At 43.3% G+C, this 19763-nt stretch overlaps 1 protein-coding gene and 1 long non-coding RNA gene across 3 annotated transcripts in view; one reads left to right on the top strand and one right to left on the bottom strand.

Annotated features, from left to right (window-relative positions):
• LOC138812252 (uncharacterized) overlaps positions 1–12215 on the bottom strand; it is a 53832-nt gene extending 41617 nt beyond the window's left edge. For both annotated transcript variants that reach the window (XR_011367573.1, XR_011367574.1), the window contains exons 1-2: positions 12079–12215; positions 11289–11353 (exon numbers count right to left, since the gene is read on the bottom strand). This is a non-coding gene — a long non-coding RNA (uncharacterized lncRNA). The remainder of the gene's footprint in view (positions 1–11288; positions 11354–12078) is intronic.
• Positions 12216–16161: 3946 nt separating this feature from the next.
• Positions 16162–18478, top strand: Dusp23 (dual specificity phosphatase 23). The gene is made up of 2 exons (XM_070000307.1): positions 16162–16525; positions 17319–18478. The coding sequence occupies exons 1-2, from the start codon at positions 16259–16261 to the stop codon at positions 17502–17504; spliced, it is 453 nt and encodes a 150-aa protein (XP_069856408.1). The 5' UTR covers positions 16162–16258; the 3' UTR covers positions 17505–18478.
• Positions 18479–19763: the final 1285 nt, after the last annotated feature.

Here is a 19763-nt window from a genome sequence, read left to right as displayed (position 1 = left end):
TAAACAGTTATTTCAGAACATATTCCCATTGTTTGTTAAACAATCAGGTATGTGGAATCTTTCATTCATATTCTCTTTTTTCTCTTCCTCCTCTTCTACTACTCTTTTTCCTTGTTTACCTCTTTCTGTCTCTGTCTGTCTCTTTGTTTCTGTCTCTGTCTGCCTCTGTCTGTCTGTCTCTCTCTCTTTCTCTCTCTCTTTCTCACACTCTCTCTCTCTCTCTCTCTCTCTCTCTCTCTCACACACACACACACACACACACACACACACACACACACACACACACACACACACACTACCCTATTCACATGCCTCTGGACAGAGCTGGATCCATAAACAGAAGAGTAAGCAATATGGTCCAACAAACATGTGCAGTTCAACCACCCTTCCAGGTCCAGCTCACTGTCACTCTTTCCTGAAGCCTTTGTGATCCCCCAGCCAGCAGTGACCTCTCCTTCCTAGGAATACTTAGATTCAGTAAATAAATGTATGTATTGTTCAAAGTACAAGTCTTTCTGATATTAAGACTCAAGAGAAATCTATGTCAATTTGACCCTCAAAATAACCCAACAACTTCAGTGAGCCATTAACACTGTTGTCCCAGATATATGGGAGACTGAGATTAGGAAGGCTGAGATTCTAGGCCAGCCTGGACAGAAGAGGCAGAAAGATCTATGAGACTCCATCATAATGAAAAGAAGCTAGGAGTGAATATATGCATTTGTCATCTAGCTATGGTGGAAGGCCTAAAGCAGGCAATCAGGAGCCTACCTGACCAGGAATTAAGACCTTATTTTAAAAATTATATATATTGGGCTGGGAAGGTGACTCAGTGGTAGAATGCTTGCCTTGCATGCCTGAGGCCCTGGGTTCAATTCCTTAGTACCACATAAGCAGAAAAAGCTAGAAGTGGCGCTGTGGCTCAAGTGGTAGAGCGCTAGCCTTGAGCTGAAGAGCTGAGGGACAAGTCCCAGGCCTGGAGTTCAAGCCCCACAACTGACAAAAGCTATGTACATATCACCGTATAAGATGATGTTAAGTGAAATGAACCCCAAGATGAGAGGGGAGTTAAGAGGTGGGGAGGGAATGGATGGTAGGGGAAAAACAAAGGAGATGGTAACACTGCTTGAAATGTACTCATTACTTTACTCATGTAACTGTAACCCCTCTGTACACTATTTTTACAATAAAAAACAAATATATATATATGCATCTAGCAAACAATATCTTTGAAAAGAAGGGAGAGGAAAAAGGAGTTAAAAAAGAGTGATAATATAGAGGGGGTGAATTTGATCAGCGTACTTTATATTCATGTATGTAAATGTCACAATGAACCTCCTTTGTATAATTAATTTATGCTAATAAAAAAGAGTGGAAAATGATATCCTTTAGGTGACACATGCCTGTAATCCCAGCACTGTGGAGGCTGAAGCAGGCAAACGGAGAGTTCCAGACCAGTCTAGACTACATTAAAAAAAAATTAATACTATTTGTTGGAAAGCTACAGAAGGATAGAGGTCTGACTTGATCTATGAATAAAATTTAGGATATCTAGTGTTCTACTGTCAAATATAATATCTACATGCATAATTGTCTATTTAAATTAGTTCATTACAATTAATTGATTTGATTTTAAATTAAAATTAACTTAAACTTTAAAAATAAAAATGCTAAATACTATTCTTCTGTTCTAAGAAGCACACTTCACATGTTCATTGGACACAGCCAGTGTGTGTTTTATAGCACTATTACAGAATGCGTCCATCACTATAAACAGTTCTACTAAGCAATGCTGATCCCGAACAATGAAAGAATATTCTTCAGCTGCTGATGGGAACTGCTCTCCCCTCTAATTGTGATTTTGGTAGGCATTAGGCAACAGTTGTCTAAATTTTAACACTGGGAAAGAGTACATGAAATCCATGTTACTTATGAAAGACAGCCTGTATATGTTAAAGGTCAACCAAGTGGATTCATCTACCTCAAAGTAAATGAAGGCTCCCATCCAAGACCAGCCGGCCAGCCCTCCTCCACGTGGACATTTTTAGCAGAAGACCTGCCAGCTTAACCAAGGTTCACCTTCAGACAACTTCCCCAAAACTGGTTCCTCATAGCAATTGTGGGAAAGAAGGGTAAAGTCAAACTTCATTCTTTCATTCAACATTCACTGAGTCTCCACGGATGCTACATATACACTTGTAGTCTCCTCCCCCCACAAAAAATAACTTTAAAATACAGTTCACTAATCCCTCAAGCCATAAAAATAAACAAACAATATCAAAATTGCACCCAAAAAGCCCATCTACTTTCAAGTAGCATCCTTTTCTAGTGAAACTATAAGAGGAAAAAAAAGGTTGCAAAATGTTCCCCTAACTAGCTGAGTTAGCTGACTATATATATTCATTAGATAGAAGCCAATTAAACTGTAAACGCTAGCTGTCAGAAATGATGATTTGGGACTTAGAATATTTGAATTTAAGCCATTCTATCTCCCAGTAAGAAAAAAAAAAGGTCATTTCTGGTTAGTGACAATAAAATTATATCGCCAGCATAGAGAATATTTTTATACTTTTTATAATAAGGGTGGATACAGCTAGATCATGCTCAAATTGTTTCAAATCATTAAGATACAAATTAAAAAGAAGAATTGGAAGAAGCAGAGGCAGAACACAGTTCAGTTTTTTTTTAGAATTATCATCTGATCTGTTACTAGACCATTCCCAGGAAGGCTTGTTAAGGTCTAAGCGCAGACAGTACATAAGCATTAGTTATCTAATCTTGCATCCCTGCTACACTGAATATTATGTCCACCTTCTCTATCTTCTCCACCATTCTGCATCCTGCTCTGTGCCTTAGGGAAGGCTGACTGTATATGATGCATCAACAGGGTCCCTTGCTCTTTTCTTTATATAGGAATCAGCCAATGGGTGAGACCAGCAGGAGATTAAAGGATGGGAAAATAGGTTAGTATAGCCATCCATCTCTCTGCTGGGCCAGCAAGGGTTGGGTTGCATTCCTCAACCAAAGGCTGTAGCTCATATCAGGCAGGGCTCATAATTCATATCATTATATTCTTTAAATTCCAGTAACTCTCCCCTCCTTTGATCATTCAGGCCAGGTGAGTTGCAGTTTCTCTTCTGTTAGCCCATCCAGATTTTCCTCAACGCTGCCTATATCTTTGCATGTAGTTCCTTCTATTAAGTTATGCAGTTTGTGTGAACTATCTGTTTTCTGACAAGCCCTGATGATGCACCAGTTCATTAGTTTTTATGCACAAAGATCAAAAAAGGACCAATTAAATTTATAAGCAATAATTAGGGTTCATGAAAAAATTTTTCCAACACATCATAGAGAGGAACATAGTTAATAATGCAATATTTTACCTAAATCCAACCTGATCCTCATTACCAGAGAAAATTAGGACAATTGTGCATGAAAAGTCCACTAGAATGATGACTCCATGGTGTGTTAGAGCAAGATTGTTCCTTATAAAAAAAAGCAGGAGGCAAGACAGGTACTGGTAGATCAAGCCTGTAATCCTAGCTAATTGGGATATTTGACATAAGGAGGATCACAATTCAAGGCCAGCCTAAGCATACTTCGCAAACAATAACTGGGCATGGTGGCTCAAGAAGGCTGATATTGAGAAGACAGGACTAGAGTTCCAGCCCAGCCTGGGGGAAAAAGTCCACAAGAGTCCATGTTAATGACAAAAGGCTACATACAGCAAGAAGCCTAAAATAGGTAGACTGTAGCCCAGGCTCATTCCCAGGAAGAAAGAAGACTTTGTCTCACAATTAGTCAATGAAGAGAGGCTAGAGGCATGGCTCAATGGAAGAGCACCTGCCTAGCAAGAACAAGGCCTTGAGTTCAAACTCCAACGCCACACACACACACACACACACACACACACACACACACACACACACATACACACACACACACACAGAAGACATGTGGGAAATGCCTACTATGTACCAGGCTTCGGGTGGCATTTTTTTTGTACATGCTATCTCAATGCAAATAATACCCCATAAAGCAAAGACTGCAATCCACATTATACAAGTAGGACAACAAAGCTTCTTAGCAGTTAGGTAATTTGTCCAAACTAATGTGTAGAATTAATGTGCACCAAGTCTTTCTGTCTCACCACCCATTCTCATTTCACTCTGCCACATGTTCATCAAGGATTTACCTATTATTCAACATCTTTGCATATAGCTCCAAGACCCTGCCACATAGCATCTACACTCTCCTGTCAGTTCTTCATCTCTACACACATCTATCAAGAGTATGTCAATAAATTTAGAAATCCAGATGACACAGTGTATGGCATTCTCCTAGTCTCCCATCTATTAGATTTGCGTGTTCAGCAGTGGACACTAGTACTAGTTGTCTGTCCTTGCACAACAAGCCATCCCAAAGTCAGTGCCTTAAAACAAACAGCATTTTACTGTATCTCATAATTTTGTGGGTTATTTGAATCATTCTTTTATTGCTCATGTATAGGAACTATGTGTTTAGTTTCCAGGTTTCCTGGAGTCAAAGTGAAAACCATAGGTTCTCTCTGTCTCTGTCTATGCACACACACACACACACACACACACAGTCTTTCATAATAAGGTTCTTCACCACATGATGATCTCAACAAGCCTTAAAATTCAAGCTTTTTTTTTTTCAAGCCTTGGCTTATATTACACGCTGATGCAAGTCTTAAGGCCAAGCTCAGAAAATATCATGGAAAAGGATTATACATGAACATGAATACCCTGAATCAAAATTCACTAAGGCCCATAATTGTTAACAACATGTCATGGTCTTCCTTCCTGCTAGCTTCAATGATTTATATCAGTCCCATTTGCAAAATGCACTGACTTCTCCCAAAATCATTAAAGATCTTAACTAATCATGATATCAAACCCCCAATCCAGGATCTTTGGTGGCTCCTAGTTCTCTGCTCCATACATCCCTGGCATACAATTGTGGGAATGGCACCCTCAGCACATACATTTAAAGGAGGGAATGACAGGGAGGCCACATAAGCCCTTATACTAGGTCCTAGCATTTCTAAAAGCCAACATGTCTGTGCTGCAGGGCCCCTACTCCCGTACAGGAAGTGATCCTTGAACAGAGCCTGGTTTTTATAGTTGGTTCTGCCAGTCAAGATGGCAATCCTTTCAATAAATAATAGCTTGTTTGCAGCTAAATACTTTTCTCAGCTCACTTTCTGTCTCTTGTCATTTTGAACCTCCTGTACATCATATAATATAAACTTGCCCAGTCCTCCTATAAACTTTGCCGTCTTTCTACAGACTAGGTTATATAGTTTACCTCATTAAGGAGAAGTCACACAGTCATTTTTGAGACAGCATCTACTTTTTCAGCATATTAGGTGCTATAGAAAAATGCACTTAAAATTCTTAGAAGTCTTTCCGTGCAGCTGAAAGAATTTAGCAGACATCATTTTAAATCCTTCTGGGCAAGGGAAGGGGCCTTCCAAAATCTGTTGGCCTGACTTGGTTTGAACCCTAAAGTATTTTTCACTTTAAAAAGAAATATTTTGCCAGTTAAAAGACTCAGAATATGACACAGTACTCTTTCCCAATCTAGCACATTGTTGGCCCTAATTATTTGCTGTAAATATTGCTTGGAAATGGAGGCTTCCCTCACTTCATCTCTGTCTTTCTATGCTCTATTATATATGACTTAAAAAAAACTGACTCCTTCAGCATTCTAAATGGAAATTTCCTTAAGCCAAATCCACAGGTTCATTAAGTACATTTTCTATCTCACATGTTTCTGGAGGTGACAGTGTTGCCAGTTATCCTATTACTTGCTAAATAATCAGACATGTCATTTATTGGCTTCCATTAGCTGTTCCCCTCCCCCCAACTAATGGGCCTCTACTTGCTGCCTCTAAGCCTTAGTCAGCCGCTCAGTCCTAAAGCCAAAGGCATGTGGGTAAAGCGATTACAGCAACCTACCACTTATATAAGGTATCAACTTTTGTCTGTTTCCATTTTTAAAAGCCACTCCCCCACACACACAAAAAATCTCAGTGTTTTAACAACAATTTATTATTTCTCGTGATTCTATGAGCTATCCAAGTCATTGTTCTGCTGGTCATGCTTGAGATCACTCTCACAGCTGCATCCATCTTAAGGATACCCTTGGAGACGGAACTCAACTGGCCTCTTCTTCCACATGATGTTTTTAATTCTGTGTCACATGATCCAAAGCAAAGCACGTGGCTAATCCCAGTACCAGTGTGGTAGAGATGGAAGGATATAAATGCTAACAGCTGTGACCCATTGAGGTCATTGCTATACCAGTCCATTATAACACCACTATGGGACTAGGAAGGTGGCTCAGTGGTAGAGTGCTTGCCTTGCATGCATGAGGCCCTGGGTTCAATTCTTAAGCACCACATAAGCAGAAAAATCTGGAAGCAGCACTGTGGCTCAAGTGGTAGAGTGCTAGCCTTGAGCTGAAGAGCTAAGGGACAGTGTCCAGGCCCAGAGTTCAGGCCTATGACCGACAAAAAAAAAAATCTATAACACTACTATGTAATTGTTGTGCTTTGTTTCATATTCTTGCTCACTAGAGCATATATCTAATGTATATTTATCTAATGGAATTAACTCGATGTATATTACATTTTAGAAACTCGATGTGCAGAAATCCTAGTCATTTACTGTATCAGAAAAGCAAAAGATTATAAAACAAAGCTAGCCATGAAAAAGAAAGATTCCCAGTGACAGAGTGGGTGGGATTGATTGGGCTATATTGTGAAATCTAACAACAGAATTCTGTTCTGTGTAACTAATACAATCTAATAAAATATTAAATAAGTAAAATTAAATAAAAAATTTCCCACCATCTTTCCACATTCATATGCTTCAAATGCCTTTTCTAGCCAAGGACTTTTAGGGTCATCATGAATTTCAAATAGGTAATCCTCTCATCAATCTTGTACCTATTATAGTTGTAGCAATTCAAGAAATACAATTCCATATGAACTGGCAATTTTTTTTGGATCCTCCAAGACTGTTTGAAAATCTGAGTGATCACATAGTGAAGATTCCTCCATACTTGCACAAGAGAAAAGAAACTGAATAGAATTATTGGCATCTCAAAGCTCTATATTTGAATTTTGCTAAGATGATATATTAGACTTGATTTGTTTTTCCCATGTGAGGATACAGGTATGTTTCATTTTTCACAAAAATAAAGAGGATCAGAATTGTGTTTTAATGGCCTCAAAGGTTCTCTTCTTATCAGTCATCTTCTCCAGATGAGGTTGGTATTTTCATCAATAGTAGTGAGTAATAATGAATGCATTTGATTAATGATATCTTACTTTCAAAGATCGATAAGCCATAAAGCTCTGAGCCAAAATACACATTTCTCTCTTGCTACTAAGTATGACTCTAATAATCCAGGCATATTTGCATTGTTTTTCCTCACAAAGCAGAATATTTCATCAACATGTAACAAGGGGATTCACTGAGAACTCTATTTGCATGTGGTAGCTTTTTGCTCTGTTTTGTTTATTTGCTTGCCTGTTGCACAATTAGCTTTCTTCCTGTGCTTCTAGTTCTAACACATGCTGCTCCTACCCCAAGGTAGAGGACAACAAGAAGAACTCCTAAACTTACTCTCTGGGCCTAGAGGGGCCACTAATATATACTCTCTATTTGAAACACTTTTACTACCTATTGGCACTTCTAAGGAGGATGTGACTACTATGATGCTGATGATAACAATAGTGATTGCAGGCATTGTTCAAAGCACTTCACGTGGATTAATTCATTTAATCCTCACAATTCTATGAAGTCAGTGTTATGATTAGCTGTACTTTATAGAGAAGGGTACTGAGATATAAAGCAATTGGGGGTAGGGGATAATATAGTTCGAAATATCAGCATCAGAATTTGAACCCCAATGTACCAAATGTATTGCTTCAAAGATACTAGACTTGTGCAGAATTAAAAAACCCTCCCTGCATCTGTAAGTCCCTGACACTCATACACTTTGATGATAATTGGCCTATTTAACTCTTTGATCACAAATTGTTAATAGAAGGGTAATTACCTGAAGCTTCTGGACAGTCACCTGAGGCCAATAGCATCTCAGCCCACATTCTTCTTTGTCTAACAGTCCGTATTCTCTTGGGGTTTGAACTCAAAGGACTGTGTTTGTTGGGCAGGTGCTCTACAGCTCAGACATGCCTCTAGTCCAATCTGAGAGTCTACATCATCCCAGATTCAAGTATGTTTTCTACCAAGGCTACTATCTCATGGCGCCCAATCCCACAGAGCTAAGTCTCTCATGTGTCCTGCACCCTTTTAACCCACCATCTCTGTGTCCCAGCCCAACACACTGTCAATCAAAATATACTTCCTGTGAATGCCAGAACCTGTGAAAGCCACAGCAGGTAGATGGTATACTGAGAGCTTTCATCCTCAACAGCCCTGATTTGGAACACCATGATTAATTTGGAGCAATAGCTACCTCGAAGTAAGAGAAGGGGAGGGATGTGTTAGAAAATATTTGGACTATACCACCTTTATAGTCTCTTCTTATCCCACCCCCATCCTCTTGATTTCTCTCTAAGGCAAACATTTATTAGTTTGATTTCAACACACGCACTTGTACCTGTAATTAGTATATAATGTCTGTTTACTTTTTTAAATGAAAATGAATTTAAATTAATCTTGTTTTGTGAATTTCGAGGCACCCCCTGAGATAAATTGAAGACACTCCAGGGTGTCATCAAACCAGTGCTGGGAATCCTCGCTCTAAAGAAGTGGAGAAGGAAGCTCATTAAACCTTCAAGGAACCAGAGGGGGGAAATGTATACAGATATACAGACAGAGAAAGCACCCTAAAGAGAGAAATCTATGTATATTATTCACAGAGAGAAAGAGAAAGAGAAAGACACAGTAAGGGGGAAAGAGATACACATGAAAGATAGTGTACCAAAATGTTATTATCTTTAAGCGAATTCCCTCTTGTAAACTTAACCACCAATGTCATTCATTTCTAAGATCTCTCTAGCACAGAGAGAGTAGGAACATTCTCAGAATTCCCTTTCCCCATGTATTTTGAGCGACAATGCAAGGTATTCATGTGAGGCATGGGAGAGGAGAGAGAAGAGCTCATTCTTTGCCAGAGGCAGCCAAAGAAAGCCTAGTGAATTTCTTGAGATGCTCCCGCATCAGTGCTACAAGACTGAGCTAATTGGTGTGAATTTTCTAGAAGTTCTTGAGATTTACAGTAAAATCGCTTCTGGGCAAGATCTCTGCGAACACCTCACTTAGGAGTTACAGGCTAAGATTGTCTGGGACCTTTTGCTGAACAACCCGTCTAATCTCAATCTCCTTCCCCGCTTCTCTTTTCCTAATCAAACAGCATGTAACTAGGTAGTAGGTAATCATTATTTTCTTTTTTGTGTGTATGTACTTTATTGCCTTTAAAATAAACATATTATTTGTGTCATGTAGTATCACAAGCTTTCAACGTGTCAAATGTGTAACAAAAACTATAATGGAGATACTACAGAAGCTTTAGAAGAGGGGCATAAAAGAGGAGTCATAAGGGAGGCGGGAAAGCTTCCTAGAGAAAGCATTTTGTTCCTAGACTGAACCCTGAGGAAATGAGGGGCTGCTGCAAGCTGAAGGTAGTAGCAGAACATGTGAAGGACACGGGCATGGGCAAAGGCATAGGTCCTCTGCCTCTCTGAAGATGTGCACATGGCTCAGTGTGCTGGGGTTGTACACTGGCACAGAGGAACTAGCTGAGACAAACCTGAAGAGGTAAAGCCTCATCCCTGAGGGCTCTGACTGCCAGCCTGCAAGTGCTGGGCGGGTTTCCTAGAGAGCAATAAAAAGTTACAGAGGGAATAGAAAGGTAGGATCTGTGTAATACATCGAAGTTACACAGAAGAGAAATAGAGAGCCGCCTTAGAAGAGTCCAGAGATCCAGAGGTGATAAACCATGAGGTTTGGGAAAGATGGCATTTGCTATGGAAAAGGAAGGAGGTGATGGTAGGATGTGTAGTCCATCGCCGCCTTCCTATCCTTCAGATGGCAGGGAGATGGGAGCACTTAAACTGAATGATAATGACATCCAGTGTCATGCCTGGAATGTAATTAAAAGGTAAAAAGGGCAAGGAGGGTTGTTTCAAGAATTCCTTCAGAAAGGAAATCTAGGCACCAAGCCCTTCCTTAGGACAAAAACAGGAAAGGCATATGTACATTTGCTCCTATTTTTCTTGGACATCCTTCTAACCTGGAGATAAGACCAATAGATTGTTCTCATCCAGAACTGTTTAGTGCTTATCATTGGCCTGGGGATTCCTCCCAAACTAGCTAGACCCCTTTGAGACTCTCCCTCTGCTGATCAGCAAGTCCTCCTACAGCCCCACTCAGTTCCAGAGGTCTGAAACTCTCCATGTCACCACCTCTATCACCAGACCATGGGTGCTACCAATGACCATCAAGAAAAATGGAAGGCCAGTCTCAGGATAAAGCAGTCTTATAACAGGGCTTCTCAGGCACAGATGTGAGATTAAGCCTCCTGGAACTCCCATCTGGCATGGGGCTTGAGATGGTGCCTTTCTCAGGAGCTCCCACACAATGTCCACTGTGGAGCTCACCTTAAGAAGCACTGGTGGACAGGTGACTGGAAAACAGCCATAGGTTTGGGATGGTGCTTACAGGAAATTAGATGCCTGAAATTGCTGGACTCCACCAATGCACTGCATTGGTTATGTTTGCCTTGGAAAAGTAAGTCGAGTTGGTCTACAGGTTTTGGAAATTGGAAAACTTCGCGCAAAGAGTCAAAATAAGATTATGTGACAATTCAGGGTCTGGTATTGTAGTCAGCATATTAAAAATGAGGAAATAAAGTAAGTTAATAGAATATTTGGAAGTCTTCTATTGCTGTATAGGAAATTGCACAAATTTAGTGGCTAAAGAAATAGCCATTTATTGTGTCACTGTTTGTAGATTAAAAGTCCAATTACAGGTTTTCCTTGGCTCAAGGTTTCAGGCTAAAATCAAAGTTCCAGCCAGAGTTTCAGTCATCTCTGCTCAGGGCAACTTGAATAATAGAAGGAGGAGGTTGCACCACAATGGTTTCATGGCAAAAGTGGCTGTCATCTAGCTGAGTAGTCCCTTTTGATTCTGTTCTCACCTGCTTTCTTCAAATAGCTCTTGCAGAGCCAAAGCCTGCCGTCCCTCCCCCAACTCCTGCTGCCCCTTCCCCAACTCATATTGTAATACCTGGTGGTATAAGGCAGCATCTCCAACACCCCAACTTAGAGGTTTCAACACGCTCCTGGAAGGACCTAAAAAGAAAGCATAAATCACTGACAGCCATAAAGGCAAAACTGTCCCAAAAAAAAAAAAAGGACAAGAAATCAATTAGCAACTTGTGAGATTGGGGTTATGGATTGTTCTGTAACAGTCCAAATCACACCGGCTTCAACAAGACCAAAAAAAAAAAAAAAGAAATATGAAAAAGCTATCAGTGCCATCTGGTGGAAAGACCTATATTAAAATGTCCAAGGTGATCTGACCACACCCACACCATTTCACAGCCTTGCACCCATGGCTGGTAAGCAGCCAGTAGACATCAAGGTGGTGATCTGATTGGATAAACCATGTTCGAACTCTTGCTTCCTGTGACACAGCCAGTTGGTATGCATTTTATGTATCCTCTTAAGCCATAAATACACTACATCAACCTTTATCTCCAATACTATACATCCACAAAACCCATATCCAAATGGCTCTGGTTGGTTCCCCTACTAGGCATAGTTTCCCCAAAGGTAGAAAATTTGCAAAGACCTGCCAGAACACCTCACACAGACACAGGCATGCACTTAGACCACAACTGTTTAAATTGCCCTTGTGTCCATTTCATTCCAGTTCCTGAGTTTATTGGAAATTAGTCCTCTTCTTCAAACTGAATATTGCTTGTATAAGAAATTATCCCAAAATGGATGGGTTAAACACTGAATAGTTAGGATCTCACTGTTTCTGTGAATAGGGAATTCAGGAGGAGGCTTACTTGGGTGGTTCTAGCTCAGGGAATCCATAATGTGCAAGTCATCTCAAGTCTTGATACGGCTGGAAGATCCACTTCCAAAACAGCTCGCTTGCTTAGGTAAGATGCTTCAATTCCTCCCCGCCTGGTTCTCTCTAGGTTCTCACCACCTGGCAGCTGGATTCCCAATAGAGAACAAGCCACATCCAAGGTCGGCATTCTACCTAGAAGTTACTCATTACCATTTCATGTCCTACTGGTTGCACAATCTGGCCCATCATGGTAGAAAATGACAACACAGGTATGAGATGTTCATTGGGGCCATCTTGGAGGCTGGCTACCACACCACGCCTTCTTGTTAGGTCCAATTTCCAGATCACAAAATGAGAAGTGTGTTGAGATATAAAAATGAGCATACATAAGACACTGACAATACTGACTGTAGTCCAAGGTCCACAGGAGCCCACACTCAAACCATCTTTGGGCTTGGTGGAACACAGGGAGCTAGCTACCTGCAGGAAGAAATTCTCTAATGTCATGTCTAATTGTTACTAACATCAAGTCTATCAGGGACCTGAGATATCAATGTGGATAAGAACTAAATCAAAACTAGGAAAGGGGGAGCTAGGATGTCCTGAGACTGATCTATTGAGCTTTTCAAAAGATACTGCACAAAATGGAAAAGGAAGGCCCTGTCTTCCTCACCTTATAACCTAAGCTTATCTCCCCGCTCACTACCTCTACTACCCCACTAACTGCCTTCATGCCTGTTATTTTTACTGCACAAATTAGTTTTTTAATGTATATTATCTGATTGCCAGATAATGACAATTGCTTTGATGAACCATTTAGGACTTTATTATATGTTTGGGGAATCATTATATCTGAGTCTAAATCCCCCCAGTACATTGTAAATTCCTTGAAGTCAGAGGAATTACTTAAGATTATTATTCATCCCATCATCAGCATAAACAGATTGTCTCCAGGAATCTGTCCCTGAACACACTCGTGTACACAGATAACCACATTCTGGCATATTCATGCATACCACAAGAGCAGCGCCTGATGAAGAAGGTTTATTTATCCCTTTAACAAAAATAATAATTAGCCAGGTGCTGGTGGCTCATGCCTGTAATACTAGTTACTTAGGAGGAAGAGATCAGAGGATTGAAGTTTGAAGCCAGCCTGGGCAGAAAAGTCTATGAGACTCTTATTTCCAATTAACCAGCCAAAAGCTGGAATGAGAGTGTGGCTTAAGTGGTAGAACTCCAGTCTGGAGCAAAAAAGCTAAGCAAGAGAGCAAGGCCCTAAGTTCAAGCTCCAGTACCAGCACCAAAAAAAAAAAAACTTATTAGACATAAGATTATACTAACAGTCACTATTTTATTAAAAGCAGAAGGCAGATTTTTTTTAAATAAAGGTAACCTAAAAGAGATGTTACACAATAGTGAACACATCCTCAAACACAGTCAACAAAAAGAGTCACAAATGTACAGCGCTAGAGACACCCAAAAACATAGGATCATAGTCTTTCCAATGCATTCCACTTACTCCTTTTCTAGACATTTGTTTATTTGATGTTTTTGAGCACCATGTTCAGGCTCCACCTTTGTGTAGAATGGGAAGAGACGGAAGGAGGCAATGTTGGCTTCAGTGCAATGAGGTAACCCCAGTTCAGCACAGTAACTGCCATCCTGAGAAGGATGGATTGACATCGAAGGAGATGGAGGGTCAGATACACTCCACAGAGAGAGGTGAAGAATGTCAAGACCATAGCAGGGGGAGAACTAACATTGCCAGTTGCAGGAGTCCTCAACAGGAAGCAGAAGGATTTTGCGTATAGTTTGAGCTCCCTGAACCACGACAGCAAATTAAATGGGACATTTGACAATCAGACACAGCTCTGGCAGAGACTCCCTTTTCTCCCTGGGTCTGCTGGAAAGAATTTCTTAAACTTATTCATCCAACCGGCAGTGTCAACAGATTGCTCTCCAGGAATAGTGTCCTCCCTGGGTAGAACAGCAGAGAAAGTAAAGGAAGGCTTTAAAAAGGAGCCAACTGGCCTTTCCATAGGGAGTCCTGTGGGTTGATGAATGTGCTCCTGTCCTGCAAAGACCTATCAGGGAAAATTACAGTCTGAAGACACAGAGAAGAGAATCTGTTTCTCTCCCCAAAGTGTATTGCCTTTGGAGGAGAGAGACTTTGGGCTAGATATCAAGGAGCCACGAAGGGGAATAGGAGGGCAGAGTCATGGGTAGGAACTTTGAAAAGTGTAAAGAACAAAGGATTGAGCAAGAGATGACTAATTTGCAAGGACTGGCCCTGGAGTTTTGTCTCTAGAGGCAAAAGCAACCAGAAATCCTGGGGAGCACTTCAATTGAGAGAAGTAGGGTTAGTTGATGAGTGTTAGGAAGGCCACAACTGGGAAGACAGAAAAGGGAGTGAATAGGGAATTGTTCAGGGAAACAGGAGTGCAAACAGGAAGGATTTAATCAGGACTCAATTGTATAGAAGAGGAGAAAAGAGGAGATTTGGCAACTCCTGAAATCCCAGGAGAGTAGTTGCCTGGGTAAATGGTTTTGCACTGAGTCAGAGCTGGCTTTGAGCTTTAGGGAAGGAGAAATCTTTTTTATTTTGCTGGAGTCAGAGGACTAAATGGTGAAATATGCATGTCAGGCATAGGCCAGGCAGAGGGAGAAGCTCATTTTCATGGCTCTGTGCCCTGGGCTTGGATCAGTGTGTCCCTGACCAACTCCTCTAAGGATCAGGTTATTCTGTATGAAAAGGATATAAAATGTCCTTCATGTGTGGTTCTTCTGGAAAACACCTGGCACAGGATCAGGTACTATTCTCACAGTAATACAACAATACATCATTCATATGAAGATACGACTTCCAATCCTAGCTGAGACACCCTACTCAGATCTAGGCCCCGGCTTATAATAAGAATGATAAACTGACCTGCCCAGAACAAGAGGACTCAGAAGGCCTGGAAATCCTGAAATACGGAGAAATAGGAAATTGGAATTAAAATGGAGAAAACCCATAGGTGTTTAAATCTGGGGACATTTGAAGAGTGGTTTTGTGAAGAAGATATAATTTCCTGTAGAACAGCACTGTGTTTCTGGAGCTATTCCACATCTTCTTTAACCTCTCCAGTGCCTGTTCCCTCACCTACAAAATGAGGTTAGATTACCTCTGTCATAACTAAGTTCATATATGTAATGTCCTTAGAAGAGTTAAGCCAATACCAGGGATTGAACTCAGGGCCTTATGCTCTCTCTTGCTTGTTCACACTCTACTGCTTGAGCCATGCCTCTAACCTGACATTTTGGAGATGGAGTCTCATGGAGTTTTCTGTATGATCTTGAGACATAATCTTCCAATCTCAGTCTCCTGAATCGCTAGGATTACCAGCCACAGGGTCTAGCTAATAAATGTGATTATGCTAATGGATATCATTACTACATTCTGAGTAAGATTTCTGGGGACCACGTGGCAGTCCACTATTTAAAAAAATTTAAAAAAAAAACAAAACAATCCCAGCAAAGGGAACATGAAATTAACCACCTTTTTTGTAATTAATTCCTTCTTACTGGAAAAGTTCAAGAAGTAACCCACAATGACTGGTCAATCACAGGCGAGGAGACTGGAATAGATTTGTCACCTCTTAAAACTCTCCTCCCACACCCTCTGTGAAGAAAGGAAGGCAAGGCCAGGCCCCTAGGGATCGGGAGCGAGGGGGGGGGGGGGGGGAGGAGGAGAAGGGGGATGGGGGGAGGGGAACAGCTGTCCAGAGATGCAGTAACAGCATTGCACCACCAGGGAGCAGCAGAGCCCGACCCCGGTTACGTCATCTACAAAGCAATTAATTTGCTCTGCCGTTGCTCCGTGGTGGGAGTGGACCTCCACTTGGTCATCCAGCCAATTAACGAATGCCCTGCTCCGGCTGGGCGGGGTGGCGGGGCCTTACTGGGTGACTGGGAGCAGAGGCCCCACCCCGGCCCCGCCCCGGCGTTTCTGCCCGCCCCACTCCCTGCCCCCTCCAGGCAGAGAGGGGCGTCACCCGGGCGGGCCCCGCGGTCACGTGGCCCGGCCGGCCCTACGGGGCGGGGCGGGCGCCGGTTACCCGGGAGGGCGGGGCCGTGGCGACCAGCCTCGTCTCCGGCGACCCCGCGTCCCGTGCGCCCCGCCTCCCCGAGCCATGGGCGCTCAGCCCCCCAACTTCTCCTGGGTGCTCCCGGGCCGGCTGGCGGGGATGGCGCTGCCGCGTCTCCCCGCCCACTACCAGTTCCTGCTGGCGCAGGGCGTGCGGCACCTGGTGTCGCTGACGGAGCACGGGCCCCCGCACGGAGACCGGTTCCCCGAGCTCGCCCAGCACCGCCTGCGCGTCCCCGACTTCTGCCCGCCAGACCCCCAGCAGATCGACCGCTTCGTGCAGATCGTGGACCAGGCCAACGCGCGGGGAGAGGTCAGCGGGCTGGGCGGGGCCGGGCTGGGCGGGGCCGGGCGGGGCGGGGCGGGACGGGGCGGGGCTGGAGGAGGGGAACCGGAGCTGGGGGACCCTGCCACGTCCAGGCGCGGGAGGGGCCGGGCCCCAATGGGCGGAGTCACGGGACGGTGGGCGGGGGGGGGGGGGGGGGATGAGAGGCCCCGACCAGCTGGTGAATGGGAGAGAGAGCCTGAGGGAGGCAGGCCTTTTACAACCTTCTAGAACAATGCCGGCCAGTGTAAGGGAGCCACAGCTTGTAATTTTAAATTTATCACAAAATACATTATATGTGATACATAATGTGTATTATGCGTTATACATAATGCATATCGCATATCTTATGTAAATTTTATATGTAAATAGAAGCGGATGAAATCAATTCTGGTACTACTGACTAAGGCAAAAAAAGGTATTTCAACATATAATCAGTATCTAATAAATTTGTTAATAAGATATTTCTGGGCTTGCCCTGCTGCATCTTCAAGTCCTAGCGTGTATTTTACACCGCATTTCAATTTGGACTGCCCACGTTTCAAGTGGTCAGCAGCCAAGGTGGCTTACTGGCTTCTGTGTTAGACAGCAAGGGTAAAAGAGGGGTCCTGGAGGTAGACCAGATGCCCAGCGCTGGAGCCAGTCAGTTCACTACTGGTTAAGGATTGTTTTCTGTGACCCAGACGGCATTTCTCACCCTCTGAGGGTCTGAGACTGGACCACAGAGTACTGGGGAGGGTATCGGGGACTCCACCAACCGCATCAAGCTGCCTCTTCACAGGCCGTGGGAGTGCACTGTGCCCTGGGCTTCGGTCGTACTGGCACCATGCTAGCCTGTTACCTAGTGAAGGACCAGGGCTTGGCTGCAGGAGATGCCATCAGTGAGATTCGTCGCCTGCGACCTGGATCCATAGAGACCTACGAGCAAGAGAAAGCAGTCTTCCAGTTCTACCAGCGAACAAAATAAGGGGTCTTGAAATGAGGGGTCTCAGAAGTCTACTAGCACCTCAGCCCCCTATTCTATGTGGGGCATGCGGCCAGAGAGGAAGGAAAGTGAAATACTAAGCCCTCCAGCTTGCATTGCTCCCATTGGACTGAAGTAGGCAGCCCCTCCTAGCAGGCAGGTCCCAAATGAAAAAATGGCAGGGACCCCATGGAAGTGAAAAGAACGGGACCCTGTGCTGCTTCCTTGAATAAATGATTTGTCCAGCTCACACTGGACAGCACTTTACAAAGCACTCTCACACATCAATTTAAGCTTCATGCTAGCTCTGTGATATGGGAATGGAAAAAAAAAAATCCCTGTTCTTTAGATGGGTTGGCTAAGGCTCAGAGAGGTGCCAAGATCATACTTCTAGAAGGACTGTGACATGTATCTTTAGCCTCTTAAAGATGCTGGAATTCTCTGCACCTGTTCCCTGATGCTATTTGATATGGTTTGTGGGGAAATGGCCAGTGAAAATGCAAGTCCCTGGCTGCCAAGCTTTCTTGAATCTCCAGATCTCTGCCACTTCCTGGCCAGGAGGACCTCGGTTAATGTCACCTTGGGTGGAGATCCACTTGCCCCACAGTGTCACCCTTATCCCTCTCACAACAACGGAGGAAGCTTAGGTGTTTTACTCATAGATGAGGACTGTCTACACTTCTCCAGGGCTGCCTAGCTCACGTGGTTCTTCCATCCTGCTATGCTGTCCTCCGCATCAGACCAAAAAGTGCTGGAGCTGAACCACTGGTTATTCAGAGGGGCAAATATTCATTCATTAAATAAAGACTGGTAGGGCTGTGAATCTTGGCCACGTTTCTTTACCACACTTTCAACTTCTTGAGAGATGGTGTGAATTGTGTATGCTAGCCAAATGGGCTCTATTAAGCCGACATGGGTCTGAACTGTTGTTCTTTGCTGAAGCAGGCTGTGCTGAATAAAGTGGGATTCATGAGGTATGTACTGTGTGCCTGTCTGAAGGAGGCTCCACTAGAGATGTGAGATACTGAGCAGAATGAGGTGTGCTGACTGCTTTCAGGAGCTCACAGCCTGCAGAAGAAGCTAAGCACACGGTCCAGTCACACACATAATGGACATTCAAAATTGTGTCTGTCAATCCAGGCACAGTGAGATAGAGGGATGGGAGTTAGACCTTCCATCTTTCTAGAACCTTCCCTCATGCCCCAGTCAAGAGCCAGTCCTCAGCCATCCCCTCCTCTCTACTTTCTCTCTATGTCTACTGCACACCCAACTCTATGGCATCCTGCTCACCCTGACACAAAAGGTGAATCAGCCCAAATCTCACCAGCTGTGAGGTGCCCTAACCACAGTCTGGCTGTTGGATCTGAGGGATCAATTCCTTTACTTAGGTTCCCAGTCTGTCAGGGAAGGATATTGCCCAAAGAGAAGAAACCTAGCATTCAGACTGCCACAGAAGAAATGAGAAATAGCACGAAGAGAGGTCACACATGAAACTCTTTTTACCCTCCCCCTATAAGTCCCCCTGCCTCTCTCATCCTTGCGCTGAAGCTTACTGCTTTCTGTGCCTTGATGCAAGCCAGAGCATCCTCCAAAAGAGTCTGTGCACGTTTCCTTGCATGGGCAGGAAGGATGTGAGTGGCCACTTCCTGCACCCCCCTTCTCTTCTATCAGGATGGAGGGAAGGAAGTGGGAGGCTCAAAGCTTCGCCCCAGAATTCGTGTCTGCACACCCATCCTGAGCTGTGAGGACTACACTGCCACTCTTCATCTTGTCTCTCTGTTCCTCTTTTGTTCCATCCTCCCCACATCCTCTGCACCACACAAGCAGAATTGTGCCCTTCCCTTCCTCCCAGGTTCCTTTGAAGGTGATAGAAAAATTCTCTTAACCCCATTAAAGCCCTGTGTGCAGCCTCCCTCCCCATAATTTAAGCAGGTCTCCTCTGCCTCAAGAGTTCCTTAGGGAAATAAACATATAATTATGTGCTTAAGGAAATCGCTTTTTAAATAAGTAAGGGTTGACTTCAAATGAAAAACTCTGCCCTTACCCTTCTATCTTCCTTGAGAGGTTAGCCTGAAGCTCCATTTGGGCTCATTCTTGGCCTAGAATTTTTGCCTTCTTGTCACCCTCTCTTCTGTATTTATCCACCATTGAGGGTTCACAGATTAGCGGTGACCTGTTCCCATTCTGTTGTATCCTGAGAGGAGAGGGCTAGAACAAGCCTCCTCCATTTAAAAAGCACAATAGCATTGCATCAGGCCAAGA

This window comes from Dipodomys merriami, unplaced genomic scaffold (genome assembly GCF_024711535.1).
Source record: "Dipodomys merriami isolate MVZ:Mamm:240054 unplaced genomic scaffold, mDipMer1.0.p SCAF_56, whole genome shotgun sequence".
Taxonomy (NCBI): domain Eukaryota; kingdom Metazoa; phylum Chordata; class Mammalia; order Rodentia; family Heteromyidae; genus Dipodomys; species Dipodomys merriami.
Note: the sequence above shows the minus strand (reverse complement) of the source record. Positions and strands in the feature narration are given on the sequence as shown.

Excerpts from the sequence above, each read along its gene's own strand:
- Dusp23 (XM_070000307.1), top strand. The coding sequence starts at position 16,259 with ATGGGCGCTCAGCCCCCCAACTTCTCCTGGGTGCTCCCGGGCCGGCTG. Across the intron at positions 16,526-17,318 it reads AGGCCAACGCGCGGGGAGAG|GCCGTGGGAGTGCACTGTGC; the intron begins GTCAGCGGGCTG and ends GCCTCTTCACAG.